Below are 18,682 nucleotides of genomic sequence, written 5' to 3'. Positions count from 1 at the left end.
AAGGACAAGTATGTTACAGAGTTCCTTTCTTTACAAGGAGCACCAGAGAGACTGTTATGCCAAAAGAAAACCCTTCTGAGTGGCTGGGTACTGCCAGACATGTGTGCACTTTTAACTTCAAAACCTACATATAATTCTGCCTTATGCTTTGGAAAACAAACTAATTATCTGTAGAGAACAAGGGAGACTTGGCATTGCTGTATTTATACCACCCTTGTTAAGATTTGTACAGATGATTCATATATTTAAATTTAGAAATGAACTTGGATACCTTGTTGTATCTTTTTTTTTTTCAGATCTGATCTTATAGGATCTTTCCAGAAAGAGATACCAAAGAATTTCCATTTTATTGAGACTCTTATCAATTTTATTTCATACTTCTACGTTTTAAAGAATAAATATTTTTAAATTTAATTGTATTCCCACTGAACTCAGCCTTTAATTATATTCATAACCATATATTTTTGATCCACGATGAACTTCTATTGCTTCTCACGCAATAAAGGATAGAGATAACTTACAGTGTATAGGGTATGAAAACCAACATGTTAAAATTGTTTATTTCCAATGAAGGTGGGAGCAACAGTCATTTCTACATTTGCTGTTTCAAACCTCAAGTTCCAGTATACTTTTTTTCTTCTAATAAAGCAAGTTTAGTATTTTCCATTGACTGTAGATGTGATATTTTATGAAGGAGAAAGGCACACATATTATCTTTAAAGTAATCAAAGAATATCTAGTCAAGGATCTGAAATCCATTTGCCGTACTCTGTTTATACATGCACTCTACTTTATCAAATTATCTCTACCTCAATTAAATCATTAGAGTAAGTATAGCAGAACAAAGGATCAACCACGAGCTCATTTTTTAAAACAGAAGAATTCAATGAATATAAGAATCTTTTTTATTTCTTACCTTAAGTGAAAGTACTGGTAGGAATCTCCTACATCTATATGAACATAAATGTAAAGCTCGGACAGAGTGAACTTCACTGCCATTAACTTCATTTTATGTATCCAGATGTATTATTTCTATGTATTAAAACACAACTGATTTTCAAACTTTTCAGCAGCTACAGCTCCTTGCTTTGGCTTACAGGCTAGTGTCAGAGCTGCACAGGGAGGTGATGGGAAAGATCCTCCATTAGAGGAGCTTTATGATCTGCATAAAAAAACAAAGGCATGTGTGACTGGGAGCCCAGAAATGAAAATCTCCTACACTGCTCCTGCAATGGGTTTGCTACAGCAGGTAGCTGGGACCCCATGTCTGCCTGACCCTTGTGTAGGTGATCAGAGAAGAGAACTCCAGAGATGCTGCAGGGCATCCAGTGACATTTAGTACTTCATCCAGTCTTCAGAACAGCTGCACTGGAACATTTGTCTGGGCAGGCACATGATTGCTATATATCACAATCTTTTCCTGAAATAAAATCAGGCCAGTCATCACAACAACTTTGAGACACTTCGATCAACTACATGTGGGGTTTGCATGGGTGCACTGACCCTTGCTTTGACTAGCCACGGTTAAAACTCAGACAAAATGTTGAAAAGATACACTAAAAGACTGTTTTAGCTTTAAAATTAATGTTCCAGCTGACAAACTGCACAGGGACTTAACCTACTTTAGAACATATTTAATAGCATAATTTAGTCTCTAAAAAGAAAAGCAAAATAACTAATGATGGACAAATTTAGAGGTCGAATCTAGTTCAGATAAACATTCAAAAGTTCAGATGTTTAACCAAACCTTATCTTGTCCATGAAAAGCCTCAACCAAAGAGCTCTATCAAATGTAAGTAAAGTACAGAAGATTGTGGAAACTTCTCCTTACAGAAGGAAAATGCTATTATCAGGAACCAGCACCTTATAGTGGCACTCACGTGGTAAGCAGTTAAGCATCAAAGCAAAAGCAAAACATTTTCAGAAAACTGTTTCATGGAAATAGTAATATTTGGATGAAATCCAACACAGAGAAAAGAAAATAATATTAAGGGAAAAGATAATACAAATGCAATTAGACTATCAACTAATAAAATTTAATCTGTGCTTGATAGATGAAACCTTCCAAGCTTAGAATGAATAAGGAAACTGGAGATCAGAGGACTCTGCCTTTTGAAGTCTTGCTGTCCAGATCCTGTGGACCATTATCTAGCTGAATTTTTTAAAGGCATTATGAATATTCTGTCATGGAATAAGAAAACTTTATTACTGTAATGACCTGTAACTTGAACAGCAAAGATGAATTCCAAGTACACAACTGTTTGAAAAAGGTAAATTCTGCTAACTTAGTTTTCTGGACTAATACTTGCCAAATAAAAGAACATGTTCAAATGTTTCTTGTTTTCAAAGAAAATTTTCACTTGCTAGCCATTAATAACATAAAGTATCACTCTAATGGACCCTCTCCATCCTCACATTCACCAGTTTCAAATGGATTTTTAAAAAAATTTATCAGCTGAGAGGAGACCATTGCTGTGTCTTGCCTGGCACTGTTTCTCATGCAGCACACCATGTCTACTACAGTATCCCAAAGGAAAGTAAAATTTTGACAAATAACACAGCCAACCAATGGTGCTTTGGTATCCTTTCATTTTCTTTCCCTTCCCTCATGTCATCACTTTGACTCCTCTTTACTTAAGCCTGTCCTTCACCTTTTTATGTCTCTCTACCCCAAGCCACTTTGGCAGTTTAACAGACAAATTTACTTTTCTCATTATTGAACCCCAAATTCAAACTATCAGATGCCTAAAATATGAAATCTAGCAGGAAGATTTTTTTAAGCAAAACTAAAATTCTCAGTTCAGAAATGACTAATGTGTAACTTACATTGTTATAACAATAAATGAAGTATCCCTCTGTGCAATTGTCCCTTAATTCCAGTACTACCCTTGATCATCATTCTCAATGATCTTCACATACCACTGTAAAACAACTAAATATTACAGTATTTTTATTTTTTTCCATTATTTTTTAGTGCTGTCTTCTGATTTTCATTCAGATACATGTGAACTGAAATACCTTCATATGAAGAGAGAAAGCAGAAGCATTATAGCAACTTAAAATCATCATAGTTAATTTTACATGGACAAGAAAGACAAATATACATATATTTCCACACACAAAAAAATACACAAAACATATTTTTGAAGGAGCAAAACTTCTTAAGTTGTTGGAAACCATCACAATGAGACAGATTTTGATTTAAATAAATGTATCCACAGCCCAGTTAAAAGACTGTCAAAGAGTGACCTCTCGGGTGAATCCTATACTACTTAATTTTGAGCCAACTTTCTGGCCCTTCCAGATAGCTTTTCCCGAGACAAAATCTGACTGATGTTCAGCAGCCAGTTTCCTCCAGAGACTCCTCCCAGAAGGTATTATGGACAAGGCAGTACCACAGTTGTTTCCCTCTGCCCTATTCTGCCCTTTACCACCTGTCCCAGAAGACATTTTACCACCAAGTGCGATATTAAACATCTGCATATCAAACTCAACATTTTAAAAACACCAGGCTGGTTGGATGCATATAATCATTAATTTATATCAGACACACACGTTACAGACATCAGGCATCACCAGGCATCACAGGGCGACCAGAGAAGATGTGAGGGAAAGCTTTATCTGATAAGGACACATCCAATCTGTCCTAGAAGAAGCTAGTATGGAGAGATGTGGATGCAAGTCGCATGTCCCTGTGCTCTGAATGAAGCAGTTTATTAGAGACAACCAACAAGCTAAAGGTTGACTGACTCTGAGCTACATTTTTCTATATCAAAGTCTACTAAATGGCAAATTATCAGATCTTCATCTGCCTGCTTTTCTTTTCTGCCTTCCAAACATCTGGCCACCCTCCCTTAGGCTCTGGGTCTTCATTCTTCAGCAAAAGTGATTATAAAACATGCAATCAATGTGCAGTTATAACACATATGACTTATAAAGCTTTACACACACAGACATACTCTAGCAGAGAAACTATTTTTATGTTCTGGACAAGGTGTCTTCTAGAAGTTCATGATGATGTTCATGTCTTGTGTTCTAGGTGTTTACTTTTTATCTCAAAAAAAAAAAAAAGTGGCCATGAAACAGGCAAAAGCAATCTTGAGATGTATCAGGAGAGCCATTTTCATACAAAAGAGAGAATTCTATTTCACATGGCTGTGAGATGACCTCATCTTGAACACCCATATGCAAGATATATGAATTGATACAGGGGCAGATTCAGAAAAGGGCTGTTGGAGATCATGAAAAAGAGGCAGCACCCTTTCATAGGAAAGATGACCACAAATCTTGGCTGGCTCAGTTAACAAAACAAACAGTAGAAAGACTATGACTGCTGTCTGTAACTCTATTTGGGATGGTGAACTTGAGAAGGAACAGAACTGCTGAAAATAAAGAGATAGCTAAATGCTGACATGAGAACACGATCCTACCATAAGTCCTTTTAGGATAAAAATTAGAAGAATGTTTTCAGCTTGAAAACACTGAAATTTTGGAACATCCTTCCAGCATGAGCAGAGGGGCAAAAGCATTACTACTGAATTTCATTAATTATGAAAGGAATCAAATGAAGTAGTTGTTTTCAAGAACAGGGGAATTGATTCAATGCTACAAAAAGTCTGTCTGAGGCAGATAATGCCATGTTACACTTTTCAATAATAGTAACGCAAGTGAATTCCTCTCGGGTGAATCCTGGGCACTCTTAAGACAATGGCCAATGGAATTAATTAAATGGAGCCAAATATTCTTGGTGGTGAGGGGAGCTGCTCATATGTCATAGTGTTCTCTTCACTGCCAATATTTAAAGCCAACTAGTTGGAGCCTTTTACTTAATTGAGAAACAATATCGTATTTAACCCTTTGTCTTTCAGTGGTACAATTGCAGCAGCTCTGTGTCATGGGACAAGCAGACTTTGCTGCAGAACTGCATGTGCCTACAGCTTCTTACAAACTGGTCTTGTGCGCCTACGCAGGAGCTTGCCCTTAATTAGGAAGCTCTCTCATCCCTTACATAAGGATATATATCACACCTACTGGTACAGCAAATGGGCTCTTTTATCATACGGACTCCATTACCTGTGGAAGATTCTCTGGTTAAAAAGTAGCACTGGTTATAAAGAAATCCTCCTTTTAAAGTGGAAAGGATTAGAAAAATATTTAATACCAGTGGAAGCTTTAAGCTCTCCAAGTACACACACCTCTAGTGTGCTTGTCCTCAACCTGTTTGTCTGGCACGTCAGCGGGCAGCTGGTGGAACAAATAGGAGATCCTACCAAGCACATTCATTGCTAAAGCTTTAATACACTCAATCCAGGAGACAATAACGTGGTTCCATCCATTACATTCATGTTTAAATATTTGGGATTAGAGGTCATAAATTAAATGAAATACATCCTCCAACCTGTAAGGTACAAACATTGAAATGATTTCTCCATTGGGAAAAAGGTGAGTCTGGGCAGTAAGTAATCCTATCTAGAGCCTGATTTATGGTCTTTCTAATTGAGCTTAATTTAGACTTTTATAACCTAAAAACCTCCTTATTCTGTCACATTCCTCCCAAAGTACCATGAGGATTGCATCTGGATTAGTTATAAATAGCAGTGAAACCTCAGAATACAATGTAGTCTGACAATCATTTTTCTGGCTACAAACTTGCAAGCAGGATAGTCATTTCAATAATTCCTATGAGAGGTATCAGCATTAGGCTCAGGGGAGTGAACAAAGCTGTGCTGACTCTTCTTTCCCAAGGAGCAAAGCTCAACAGTCCCTCTTGCTTGCTGTCTCCAAAGAAAGTGGTCTAAAATATTTCCTATTACAGTGTAAATGCCTGCATCTATTTAGCTGTATCCAGATATCAGGCTACATTCTCTTCCTGTGGAGGTGAAATACAGAGATGTAAAATAATGGAGATATTCTTGATGACACAGGTGATGGTGTGTCTGGCTGATGTAACTGTATATGTATTGTATGTTGTCTCAAACAAAATTCATGGTATGTAGCACAACATACACCTAACTACTTAACAATGTGAACACTTAGTAAGGAACTAGGAGACAGCACCAAACCAATGCGATTTTGGGCAGTTGGGCTTAAAAATGGTAAGAGCCAGCGTGAACATTTTCACTCACATATCACAGGAGCTGACCCTAACAGCAGAACATGGAAGAGGCCAAACTGTTCAACTCCCAATGCCTAAAATGCTGATGTGCTGATCATGATTTCCTTGTGATTGCTTTTTCTGAAGCAATTGTCTGTTTGAATCAACCCCTACACATTTTTCCAAAATGCAGCTTTCTTAAACAGTGAGTCAGTGTGTGTAGTTCAGCAGGAAGAAACTTAGAGTAATCATGATTCTCCAGTCTCTAAATGCCCCCATATCAAATTTATCTTGAGTGCACACGTAGGAGTCTGTTTTGTTAAGAAAAAAAATATGGTGCCACTCTCTTCTTTGCCAACAAGAAGAAATATGGATTTGCAACCCATTTTTTTGTTGTTGTTGTTTAAACTTAAGTCCTTCAGTAGTGTTTTGAACAAACCTAAAGAGATTTTAAGACAGACATTTAGTATTATAACATTCCCACGGGTGGTATGTATGATCGTCTTTACTAAAGCTCCTTTCAGTCCCAGTTGAATAAATATGCATTTTATTTCACTAATCTTGAAACAACAGGAATAAAGTTTACTCAGGTCTTTTATACCTCAGAGAACAAAACAAATACTACAAATCTTTAGAGAGAAAGGATATACAAAAGGGCTTGAGGTGAATGTTTCAAAGCAAATACTCTTTAAATGATGTGCAAATTATTTCAGCACTTGAACATGATTTATGAAAGGGGATTAGTCCACTGAAACAAGAACCCAGTTTAAACTGTTGGGTTTCAAAGTCAAAGATGAGAAGTGTTTGCTGGAAATGGCAGAAGAAACCAGATAGTAATCTATAGTAAGGATTTCTGACTGATTCTCTTTAACTAAATCTTCCATTAGCTATCACTGTCATACATACCTAACCGTAGTGGACAGTATAAAACACCTTCTTTTATGATGTGTTTCTCCATAAAAATGAAGTATGCAATAGCGATAATTAAGTAATAATGAGGTAATTAATAACTCAGTGACTAGCTCTCTATTTACTAGTATGCCCCATAAATGAGCATGAGGAATATGAAACAATTAAAGATTATCCAAGCTCAAACAGATAACTTTTACAGAGTTGTGTGTCAGTGAGCAGACCAATGAGTTACAGGTCACATCTATAATAATACATTATATTATATTGTAATATTCCCACATACTCTTCATGTAATGGGTAGGAGCTACTCTTAAGTACTATAAAAATGATCACTTTTATGTAATTGTAAAGATTAATAAGTGAGCTAACTTCTCATGGTTCTATAATGACCCTGCTGTTCTAGTAGGTAAAGGAAAATTTAATGATCCTGCTCAGACATGATTAATATCTAACTTTTTCCTGACTAAAAATCTGGACTTGGTTCAATAAAAATGAATTAAGTGAACATGCACTGATTTCCCTGCCAAACGTTTATATGGAACTTGGTTATGCCCAATTTGAAAATATGCTTTTTCAACCCAAATAGTAAACTCTGGAAGGATTTTCGAAAGTGAAGTAGAAATAAAACAAAGAATTAAGGAAACATTATAATATAATTGATGGAAAAAGGATATTCAAATTCAGGAAAAGTCCACATTTTTATCAGAACTTGTCATAGTCAGTTGTTATTTTGGGTGTGACATAATCTCCTTTTATAGTGACACAATTTGTTTCTGAATTTGGCATGTTTTGCTTCCAAAATCACAATATTATTACTTCTTTGTTGCTGAATCAGTATTTTCCTAAGCTTTAAGAAAACAGAATACCTGTAATAAACGTTGCAGAGAAATCTAAGACAAAAAATAAGGAAAAAATAGCATAGTCCCTCTAGTCCAAATGAATGCTCCTGCCCTCCATAAACACTGAGTTGCATTCTCTTTTTGTGTGCTTGTTCAGTATTTGAAGCTGACTGCAGTCCTGTTGATACAATAAAAATAAATGCCAAATATACAAGCTGTAGAGTGACAAAATTAACATTGCAGTAGAAAGCTGCATATTTGCATATAGCTTGACTTTTCCTTTGTATTTTAATTGTTGGCAATAATGCAGCACTAAGATACATTACTATTTTATATTTCTTGGTTTTATTAAAAATAATAAAATTGACCTATACATAATGCTACCATTGTAAACTAAGAAGAATCCCTAAATAGCATCCATTTAGCTTTGAAACTCACATCTAACTAAAATAAATGGGCTGTAATGGGGAAAGAAGCAAGCACCACACCAAGCCAGAAAGGGTTAAAGCTTTAGAGACTTCTCCCACTCTTTCCTCAAGTCCACTGAAAAACCAAAATGGTTTTCTGTTGTTCCTTTTTGCTGTTGTTTTGTTTATTTTTTTTATTATTATTATTTTTCCCCGTCACATTGTACAGTCTTAATTATCTAACAAACTACATTCAGAGATGATTCTGGATATGTTAGCAGTTACTTAAGAATATTTACATGCCATGCTTCAAGTTTCAAAATTCAGCCCTCTGAAGCAAAGAAAACTAAATGAAACAAAAGCAACTTTTGGCAATTTTAGAGCACACATAGCCCTTGGTTAAAAGCTAGGCATGGGGTTCATTACTTAACCAAAAGATTTTATAGAGCAAAAAATTGCAAAAGAAGTGCACTACAAAAACGCACCTCTGAATGCAAATCAAAACTATGAACCAGAAGATATTATAATATATATATATATATTTATATTTATATATATTTAATTAAAAAGAAGCTGGGAGGCATACCCACACATTCCCCTGTGGTCATTCCATAGGGAAGCTTGTGAGCTAGCAGCACAGAGTGATGCCTTCCCCTTTGGGACTAAAAAGGCCCATGACTCCTGGTTGAAAGTGCAAGAGGAACTTAGGTAAGCAAAATATCATTATTTGAGTTGGCCAGTGGCCAGGGTGGCTAACACCCCGATCCTAACGAAGAGGGGAAAGGAATCCCAAGCCTGCTGTTTAATATGCATGACATGTCGGCTTTGCTGTCAACTTTTCCTTCCACCCCCTGCTTTGTCTGCTTTTTCCACCTGTTGCAACTTGTCCTCATCCAGGCTGAGAGCTTGCTGGGGCAGGAATTGTCTTACTTTGGTGTCGCATTGTGTCCGGCACAATGACACCCCGATCCCCAACTACTCTTACTGAGGCTCTAAAGACATCATGAATAACAATAACACTGTGCAGCTCATAAAGACTTTCCTTTTTACTGATATATATATACATATAATAGCATGTATACATATATTTTAAATCTTGACACCGTAATTGTGGCTCTCTAAGCTAGAATTCAAATATGGAGGAGGTTTTTCCAGGATCCGTCGCACTGCTGCATTACTAACCACCGGATTTTCAGTAAAGTGTTCTTGAAGATAAGAAAAATATGCGAGTAGAAACAATAAAAATAATGCAATTCAATCTTATCAATTCAGGCAGTTCCAGCTTTTATGTGGCAAACAAGGAGATCAAATTGCATTTATCTAATATCACAGATTTTTTAAATGTCTAAAATATTTAATTATTTTGCTTTGGCAACCTAAAGCTGAGGAACAGATTACTGTTCCCACTACATAAGGAAATAACTGACAACAATTAGTATTTATTCTTGTTGCTTTTGTAATAAAAATAGAATTCCATCACTTTCAAGGAAACCTAAAATATTAATAAGAATGTGATGAACTGAGTAAATGTGACGCCATAAGGAAATGATGGAGAACAGGTTGGAAATATAGTGCTTTGGGAATGTATTGCATTATCAAGCTTGTGATTGTGCATTTTGACAAGAGCAGCCCTCAGATTGATACGGTAGCCAAAGGGCACTCTTCCTACTGCACAGCCGTTTGTTTCCGTCTGGAAAAGGGGGAGGAGAGGAGAATTGATCCCCTCCGACAATCGATAGTGACTCAAGCCCCGGCTCTTCCACAAGAGGTCACTCCTGAGTGACAAAATTCCCAGAGAATGGCCAAAATGCAAACCAGAAAGAAACCATGGACAGAAAAAGCAGCACCGAGCATAACAGAGAGCATAGTGTTGGTTTTGCCACCTACACTATGACTCTTCTGGCAGCTCCTGCAGTCCATACACAAAGGAAGGTCTTCTGTTTTTTGGATACCTGCACAGCTTCTGGGACACTTGTGATGCACATATACTCTCTACCTACCACAGGCCGTTACAGAGCCTCTATTCTCATTCTAACCCCACTGCCCCATTTTCATGTGATAAAATTAATATGGCAGGCTGGTCACCAGCAGACCCTATTATAATTGGTACTAATTACTATATTTATTTTTTTTTGGCAACCTAAGGAGAAAAAAAAAAAAGGATAATGAAATCACTTGGAAATTATGAAGTCTACCACCAGTTTTTAAAAAATTTCTTCACATGGAAAGGAGCAGTGGAACAAGACAGGTTTCTTGCACCAAATGTATGGTGGAGATTGCTAGGTGAAAAGAGTGTTTTTCCTGACTAGGCACTATCTTCATAAATTAAATGAGTGAAATAGTTGTCATTGTAAAATAAAGAGCAATCTCCTTCCATGCCTTTGAAAGTGGGATCACACTTTTAGATATTTTGGTAACATTTCCCAAGGCCATCCTTGGTTACTTCTTAGCCCAAGAAAATTTCAATTAAAACATGAATTGAATCCACACTGGATGAGAAGCCACTGAAAAGCTGCATGACCAAGAAGACAGACATTGTGTGAACTTTGGAAATTGAGTCTGGCAGTTTAAGCCCAATTTTCAATGAAATCAGTGTCTACAACTCAAAAAGCATAACTGAGAACTACCATTTGTCCTCACAGTTTAAGCAGAAGCAATTAGGATTAAACATTAAAAAAAATAAAAAATCCTACTACCTGGTCTCTAGGAGCTGTCTCCCCAATTTTAAATTAAAGAATAAATCATTGGAATGCTTTAAGTAGAATATACCTGTCCTCTATATACTTGTGCTGCTAAAAAAGACCAACAGCACAGCAGTATCTAGTCTAAAACTGGACATCTTTTGCAGCCCTTAAATGCAGAGTAGGAAAATACAAATGAGTGAGCTGTCTGAATATTTCATTAAAGATTACTGGCGGTGGTGGTGGCCTGCTAACACACATCACTTGCTTGTCTTTCGTGCTAAACTGGAGGAGTTTTAAGCCATCTTTTAAAAATCTCCTTTGTCTGGATTCAACATTGGCAGCAGTCAATAATATAAGAGCACTATAAAATTATAAAATCGTTAAACTTTACAAGAACTTTATAAACACACTTGCAGATATTGCACATATCTTCTCTGTGCTCTGCAGTCAAACTGGACAATGAAACGACCACCTGTTAACTGCTAACAATGTGTCATTACCAGTTCTCATGCCTTTTTAAAGCAATTTTGGCTCTAGCTGCCGATAATTCTGGCTACGATACTTGTGTGAACATTAAGGGCACAGAAAGCCAAAGGCAGAAAACTGACAATACAGTTTGTGCTTAGACTACTAATAAGTAAGTGAATAATATGATTTTTCTAATTCCACATAATTACTTGATCTCGAGGGGCCAAAAAAGTTCTGAATACATATTTCAGAACGATCCAAGCTACAGTGTTTAGATACAAGCTTCGATTCACTGAGATTTCACAGCAGATAATTTCACATTTTTTAATAGTTTAAATAGCCTTGAACAAAACAGAGGTTACTCATAATTCTCTAAGGTTTGAAAAGAAATGTAGAGTAAGTCTATGCCACTGCTCGTATTCACTTTTTCTGTTTTGTCTGACAAATTATCATTTAAAGATATGTGAGAAGTCAAAATAAATAAATAAAAATGCCCCAAGTGATAAGACAGTTTATGAGCATTTTGCTATTAGCTACATTGTGAGCAGAATCAGGCCCTCAAAACTTACCATGCTCTCAAGTCTTATTTTTTCTTCCTTTGAGAAATGCAATGTAATACACAGCAGAAAGATATTGGGACAATTTTTCACAAGCCACATTCAGGCTTCTTTATATTTTACAATAGAAAGAGGAACCTTAAAAAAAAATAGAAGTCTCCAAGATGACAGGAAAACAACAATAAAAAAGCTTTGGTCTGCAAAAAGAGACTATTTAATGAATCTCTGTATTTGTGTGTGTATATGCATGTGTGCATATATTTATGATTATGTGTATAATTATCATTAAAAATAGCTATGTTTGGGTGTTCTGTATGCAACTCTTTTCCTAACATCTAAGACTTTGATCCTGCACTGAAATGTGTGCAGTCACATTCCTGCACAGACCTTCAGCACCTATAGGTATCTTGTACCAGCATGTGGGGCTAAAGCTGTCACGGTGCTTACATTAGCAGCAGTATGTGACTCCTGCCAAACAAAGAAGAAAAACAAAGATCCAGGAGAGAGGGTGAAATTATCAAATGCTGAGTGAGTGATTTGGGATCACCACCAGCTCCTGCTGCCCACCGTACCGCAAACACCTCAAAACGAGCTGGAACAGGAAAGTCTCAGTGGACTGATGCCCCTACTAGTTTTAGATCACTTTCTTTTCTAATCATACCAACATAAATCAATCTCAATCCCTGAAATTTACTTTCCATAAAATTATAGATACATCCCTGATTGTTGGCGAGAGAGGATATGCCATGTCTTTCAGCAATTCAGTGTATAAATATATAACAGACAAAATTACTCTAGCAATTTGAGGTATTTTACTAAAATGGAAACAAAGCAACTGCAATAGACCATTAGCATAGGACTCATGTTGCTTATTTTTTAAAATAAATGGCTTGAATAAATGTCTTTTCTCCTAAACAAATATATTTTGTTTAGGAGGGAATGTCACCCTTTAAAAGTATGGAGCTAGTAACTGTCTTTACTTAAATGCAAGTTATGTATATCAGCACAGAACACATTCAGCTTTACAATTCTCAGTGATCTTCCTTACATTCTGTATGTAATAAAAATTATCTTACCCTATAATGGCACAGTTATTTTAGAAAGGGGAAAAAAGAATAAAATCAGAAAGGAAAAAAATCTTACTTAAAGATTTTCTGTGCTCAGGCTTTGGTTCTTTGGATTCGGTGTCTAAGCTATTCAGTAATTCGATGCTGGAGGATCTTTTGAGTTTGAACTCCAAATTTCTCGATGTGCAACTCCGTTCTTTTGGCTGGGGAAAGAATATATATATGTCTGCTTTTAATAAAATTATTATTTGTAAGAATGAAGCAAGAGATTACAGAATGCCAGTACAGAATCAGAAACTAATAGACACAGCAAGTGATGCAGTGAGTATATAATTTAAGGGAAGTGTAATGCAAAATTTGTCATATGGCAGAGCTTTTATGCCCCTGACAGACTGATCTTAATTTCTGAGATAAATTCCTATTTAAGTAAGGAAAACAAAAGGCCTACTTCTTTAGGCCTTAGAGACCAAAATGATTTCCACATTGTAGGCTATTTCCAAATTAGTGCAAAGAGGAAGGTTGTTTAAGTAGCCTTTTTGTTTTAGATATTCATGGTAAATGTTCTTTCAAACACAATTGTTTCAAACATCTGTACAGATCTAGGGTTGAACTCTGCTGGTATAAGCATGGGGAAGAACAGGGGACTTTGCTGCTGCTCTAATCCACTGGCATACGAAGTGACAATTAGGGACCATTAGTGGTCCCAATTTTAATCATGAGCAGAAGAAAACAAAAGAGGGAGACCCTATTTTGGCTGGTCACACACCTCTTCCCACGGCATGTGGCCAGGTGAGATTTGCAATCCCAATGGTGGGGAAAGCTACAAGGCTTTCTGCACAAATTCAAAGTTTTAAAACCAGAACAAATGGCATGGGTGAAGCTGTCGGTGAGTGCTGCTGGGTGAGTCCTGTCCTGTCCTGGGCACAGAGCAAGGATGATACCCTGGTACTCTTGCTCTGCTACATGCTGCTGTGGCTCACTCTGCACTCAAAGCTGCTGAAGCCATGAGTTCACCTCTTTGTGGAGCTGCACTAAAGAAATAATCAAGTCTATTAGATGCTTAGCTGAATAACACGCCAAAAAAAAGAGTGCTTTGAGTCTCCATGGAAAACTCCACCCCAAAATCTTCAGTGGGATATCAATATCCTCGCATACCCAATGAAATGCACAATATGAAGACATACATCATCAGATCAAACTTTCCTTGGCTGATTATAGCCTCAGGGTAATATAATGTTTGCAGTTCTTTAAGGAAACAGTAGCCCTGCTCAGGTTAACCCTTTCCACAAGATTGAGTCTGCCCTCACTGCTAATCCCATTTCAGCAAAATGTTTGAAAAATGTAAGAAATTGGGGTATTTTTCTCTCACCAGATTCTTCAGTGAACAAGGGAAGTCAGTGCCCTCTAAAAAAATATGTTCTTGGAGCAGGCAGAGATAGAAGGGAGACATTTGGAATTTGTACTGAGAGTGGCAAAAAAAGAAAGAAAAAGCTACAGCTGAATCTGGTTTGGTAATTAAAAACTGTTTTAATAAAATGCAGCCCTGCTTACTTCTAGTAGAAAACCCCCAGCCTTCCTGGGAGAATAACAGCAATCAGTTACAAAGGAATATTATTTGCTAGTGTTATTCTTGTGAATAAGTAATACAAAAATTCATAAAAGGCTCAAATGTATTAATAGTTCTATTGAAGATTATATACTGTAGGCTGCATAAACAGAAAATGCAAAAATTCATTAGTTATTAAGTGCTTGTGTGCTTTTACAACCCTCAGCAAACCAACGTCCTTGTTATTTCAGAGAAATAAATGTAGCGTTGCATTTCAAGGCAAGAATCAAATGACATTTTAGTTCAACAACCTTGTTTATCTGACATTTTTGGGTAGATTTGCATACATATTTTTGTATCCTTCTGATAAAGGAATGTCTAGCTAGCTGCTAGCTGCTAGCTGCTGACTGCCTAAAACCTGCAGAGATGCCTAAGCAAATGAAGTTGAAATTGCTACATCTTAATTAATAAAGGTAACAGCCAAAACAAATACATACCAATCTGTCAATTGCATTTTTGATAGCGTGGAACCAATCCAATATGAGAAAGTCGATATCCGACTGGAGGAGGAACTCATTTCCTGACACTGTCGTGATCTGGGGGAGGGATGGGCAAAGACAGGTAAGTACAGCACACAGGACAGATGATTTTCTGCAGTTTTCTCCACTACGCACCCGAATGCTTCCCTTTGTATTGATAATTATCTCCTGGAGTTACCGAGGAGTTTTGAACCTCTGTCTGAAAGCTGTTTAGAATATGTCACAACAAACGAGATATTGTCTCGGCAGTGCAACCACCAAACACAAATAGTGCAAAAATAACGATAACGTGACAAAAGTTGAGAAAAGCCAGGAAACTCAATACGATAGACAGTTCAAATGTAAATCAAAGCATTCTGGAAAGAAATGAATGCAATGTGAGAATTAATTCCTGTTATTTTCAGTTTGCATTTCTATTCTGGTATTATTATTTTATATCTGATTCCTCTATCCTTGAATTTACACATTTATTATGTACCTGTGATCCCAGAGTCCACTTCCAAGTATTTTGGTGAAATTAATAGTCACTGTTTTTAACATAAAGAAAATTACCATCTAAGACGGCTGTAGCAAAGTAATTAGGAGCCCATTTATCAGGAAAAAAAAATCCCCAGTTTGTCTGAATAGAAGTTTATTTACATTTTTGACCCCCACACTGGGAATATTTATCAAAAGCATATTCATTCCCCTGATAACACTGTTTCCCTGCCTAACAATATTTGGTGGAAATATGCATGCATATTCTGCTGGTCTGAACTTCAGTAAACCACTGTGAAAATAATGATACATCACTTTCATTATTTTATTTTTTTTTTTTTTACTAAGTTTTCACCAAAGCAGATCTCCTATTTTACAAAGTGGGTTGAAAGGACCATTTTACAGACAGCACAACTGAGGCATAAAGCTGCACTGTGGGTTATTCAGCAGTGCCCTGGCCCACGCGGCTGTGGATGTGGGGCAGAGCATCTCTGCCCACCTACAGATAAACGACCGGAGTTACATCTCCCCCACATCCTGCAAGATGCAGGATCTCACCCTGCCCACTCTCCAAACCAGCTGGGCACCCATCAGCAATGAAGCCAGACATTTTTTTTTTTTTAAATATTGTTATTATTTTGTTATTAAGGGTTTCCTGTGCAAACCTAGGTAGCTTTCGGATTGCACGCTCAGGTTTCAGTGCTTTGGGACAAAGATTCAGTCCTCTCATTAATCTGCTCATCAGGGCACGCTATTTCTCAGCACCAAAACCTGTTCAGGTCTCTCTCAGGGAACGGCTGAGCGCTGTGGTTTCTCTCTGAAGTGAGCGTGAGGAAAAGCAGAGCAGAGCCATTAGGACCTGGCACAGCCTATTTACTTAAATCGAACAACCTGAGGTGCTACTGTTTCACTGCATCTGCCTGTGTCCAGAGTTTTTAGCACAAAAAAGAAACTTCCCGCATCTTTCTGAAAACTGAAATACTACCAGGAAAAAAAAAAAAAAAAAAAAAAAAAAAGACAAAACAGCTTAATGTTTCATTAATTGTCCTATAACCCTCCCGTGATTGAGGAAATGCCTGTAAGGAAGGTTTCCAAAGTCATCAGCATTAAGGAAAATCCCGTCAGCGCAGCTCCAGCGGAGACATCCTGTGAGAGCGCTGCAGAGATTGTGGGAATGGGCTCCCAGCGCTGGCTCGGGAGCCTGCCTGCCTGCCTGCCTGCCTGCAGATGTTCCCAGCCCCATCCAGCCCCTCTCCGGCCCTTCAGGAGCAGACCTCCAGCCTCTCCATTGTTCACCGGGCGCATGGGAGAGCCGGTGACGTGGGAAACTGGAACTCTGCTACCAGTCCTCTGCCGCGATGCTAACCACTGCTCATGTGCTATCCATTCACTTTATCAAAAGAGAAAAAGAAAAAAAAATGCCCAAATTCAACTTTAGGTAAGTAGTTAAATGAGGTGACCTCCAGATATGTGCCCAGTTCACACTGCGAGTTTTGGGATTGAAGCATTATTACCTTATATCACAATTTATTAATGTATACACACAGATATGAATTAGACTAAACACAGGCAACAATTCAATCTAATGCCTCTATCCCAGTATAAACAAATCATTATTAAAATTATAAAATGGAATAACAGTTTCAAAGTAAAAGCAACATATATAATTAGATTTACTGTATTTTGAAGGCTTAAAAGGGACACAACATAGTTCATTCTTCTGTTCAGCAAATTCAGGCTTTATGAAAATACAAGCATTCAGCACTGCATAAACATTTGTACTGTATGATATGCAAAAGAGATACTCCATTACTAACAAGACCAAAGCAAAATACATGTTGAAAGTTTCTTTGTCTGAATGTGTTATTTTGATAATCATATATTATCAGTGTTTTATGAGCAAATCTGTAAAAACAGATCATAGCACTGAGGGAAGAGAATTCATTTAAAATATACTTTCTGTAAGATATAGTTCAAGTCCTTTTCTTTCTTTCCTCAGACTAATCTTCAGAGTAACTAGACAGTTTCAAGAAGACTGCTACTGCTCTCTACAGTTTAAATGCATCCACTCCTTAATTACAGTCAGTAATTGACTTTGTTCTGCTCCATTCCAGTCATTCACAGGAAAGCAGTTCCAAAGGCTTTGGCTGGTAAATCCCATTTAATGTGCAGGTTTCCTATCCCACTTTTATATATTACCTCCTTAGGATTTCTGATAAATGGTTCTTGGAAGGGATTGCTAAACCATATTTGCACTTTGAACAATCGAATTTTCAACACCCTTGGGAAAAGACATCAGTAAAGAATGCTAGCTTTGAGTAAACCTTGTGATTGAACAATTTATGATCACAGCCCTAAATGATGTATAACTAACAACAAGCATAAATTTTTCAATATTAAGGCGTGCTAACACACCGTCTCTGTAACAGACACTGCTGAAATAAACAGAGAGACTGGAGAAAAAATGAAAGACAAATAAAATAAAATAAAATAAAATAAAATAAAATAAAATAAAAAGGAGAAAGAAAATGAAGTGCTCTAGATAGAGCTGCCAGTCTCCATTGTGCCAGGTGCTCCATTTATTTCAGTATTTCCTGAAATCCCTCTCATATCATTTTTGCAAGGGCTACGGTCCGGAATTAGCATGACCTTACCAGGCAGAATTGGGATGCCACTGTCAGCACTAAATAAACGAGGAATGACAACTGGCACCAGCCCTCTTGCTTTCAAAGGGTGTGCCCTTCGAGTTGCTTAGAGTGGGGGCAGGACTCCAGGACTCCTTCTTTCTTGCTATAGTACCTTGGAAAAATCCCTTCACAGGCTGAATCCTTCCTCCTGAGCAGTTTTACAATGAACTGCAGTCCTCCTGTTCGGCATTGACCATCTGCAAACATCGGCTCACCGCAGGTAAATGTGTGTTAAATTCAATGCCCTGCCAGGCTGCCAGCAAAGTGTGGAAAGTCAGAGGCAGGTGTGAAAAAAATTTGTAATACCCTACTTGTGGCTTACTAAAGATTTCTCTTGTCATCTTATACAGCTGCAAACGTAGGGGTGGGCTTGCTTTGCATGTCACCATAGGTTGTAAGCAACAA

General features: G+C 37.3%; 1 protein-coding gene across 1 annotated transcript in view; it reads right to left on the bottom strand.

The window, feature by feature from the left end:
- ARHGAP15 (Rho GTPase activating protein 15) overlaps window positions 1–18,682 on the bottom strand; it is a gene marked incomplete at its 3' end in the record, with an annotated part of 333,310 nt that overhangs the window by 145,206 nt on the left and 169,422 nt on the right. Inside the window, exons 7-8 of the mRNA XM_084289199.1 lie at window positions 15,072–15,170; window positions 13,105–13,231 (exon numbers count right to left, since the gene is read on the bottom strand). Coding sequence (XP_084145325.1) covers window positions 13,105–13,231; window positions 15,072–15,170 — 226 coding nt within the window. The remainder of the gene's footprint in view (window positions 1–13,104; window positions 13,232–15,071; window positions 15,171–18,682) is intronic.

Source organism: Netta rufina, assembly GCF_964035555.1.
Source record: "Netta rufina genome assembly, chromosome: 6".
In the NCBI taxonomy this organism is placed as follows: domain Eukaryota; kingdom Metazoa; phylum Chordata; class Aves; order Anseriformes; family Anatidae; genus Netta; species Netta rufina.
Note: the sequence above shows the minus strand (reverse complement) of the source record. Positions and strands in the feature narration are given on the sequence as shown.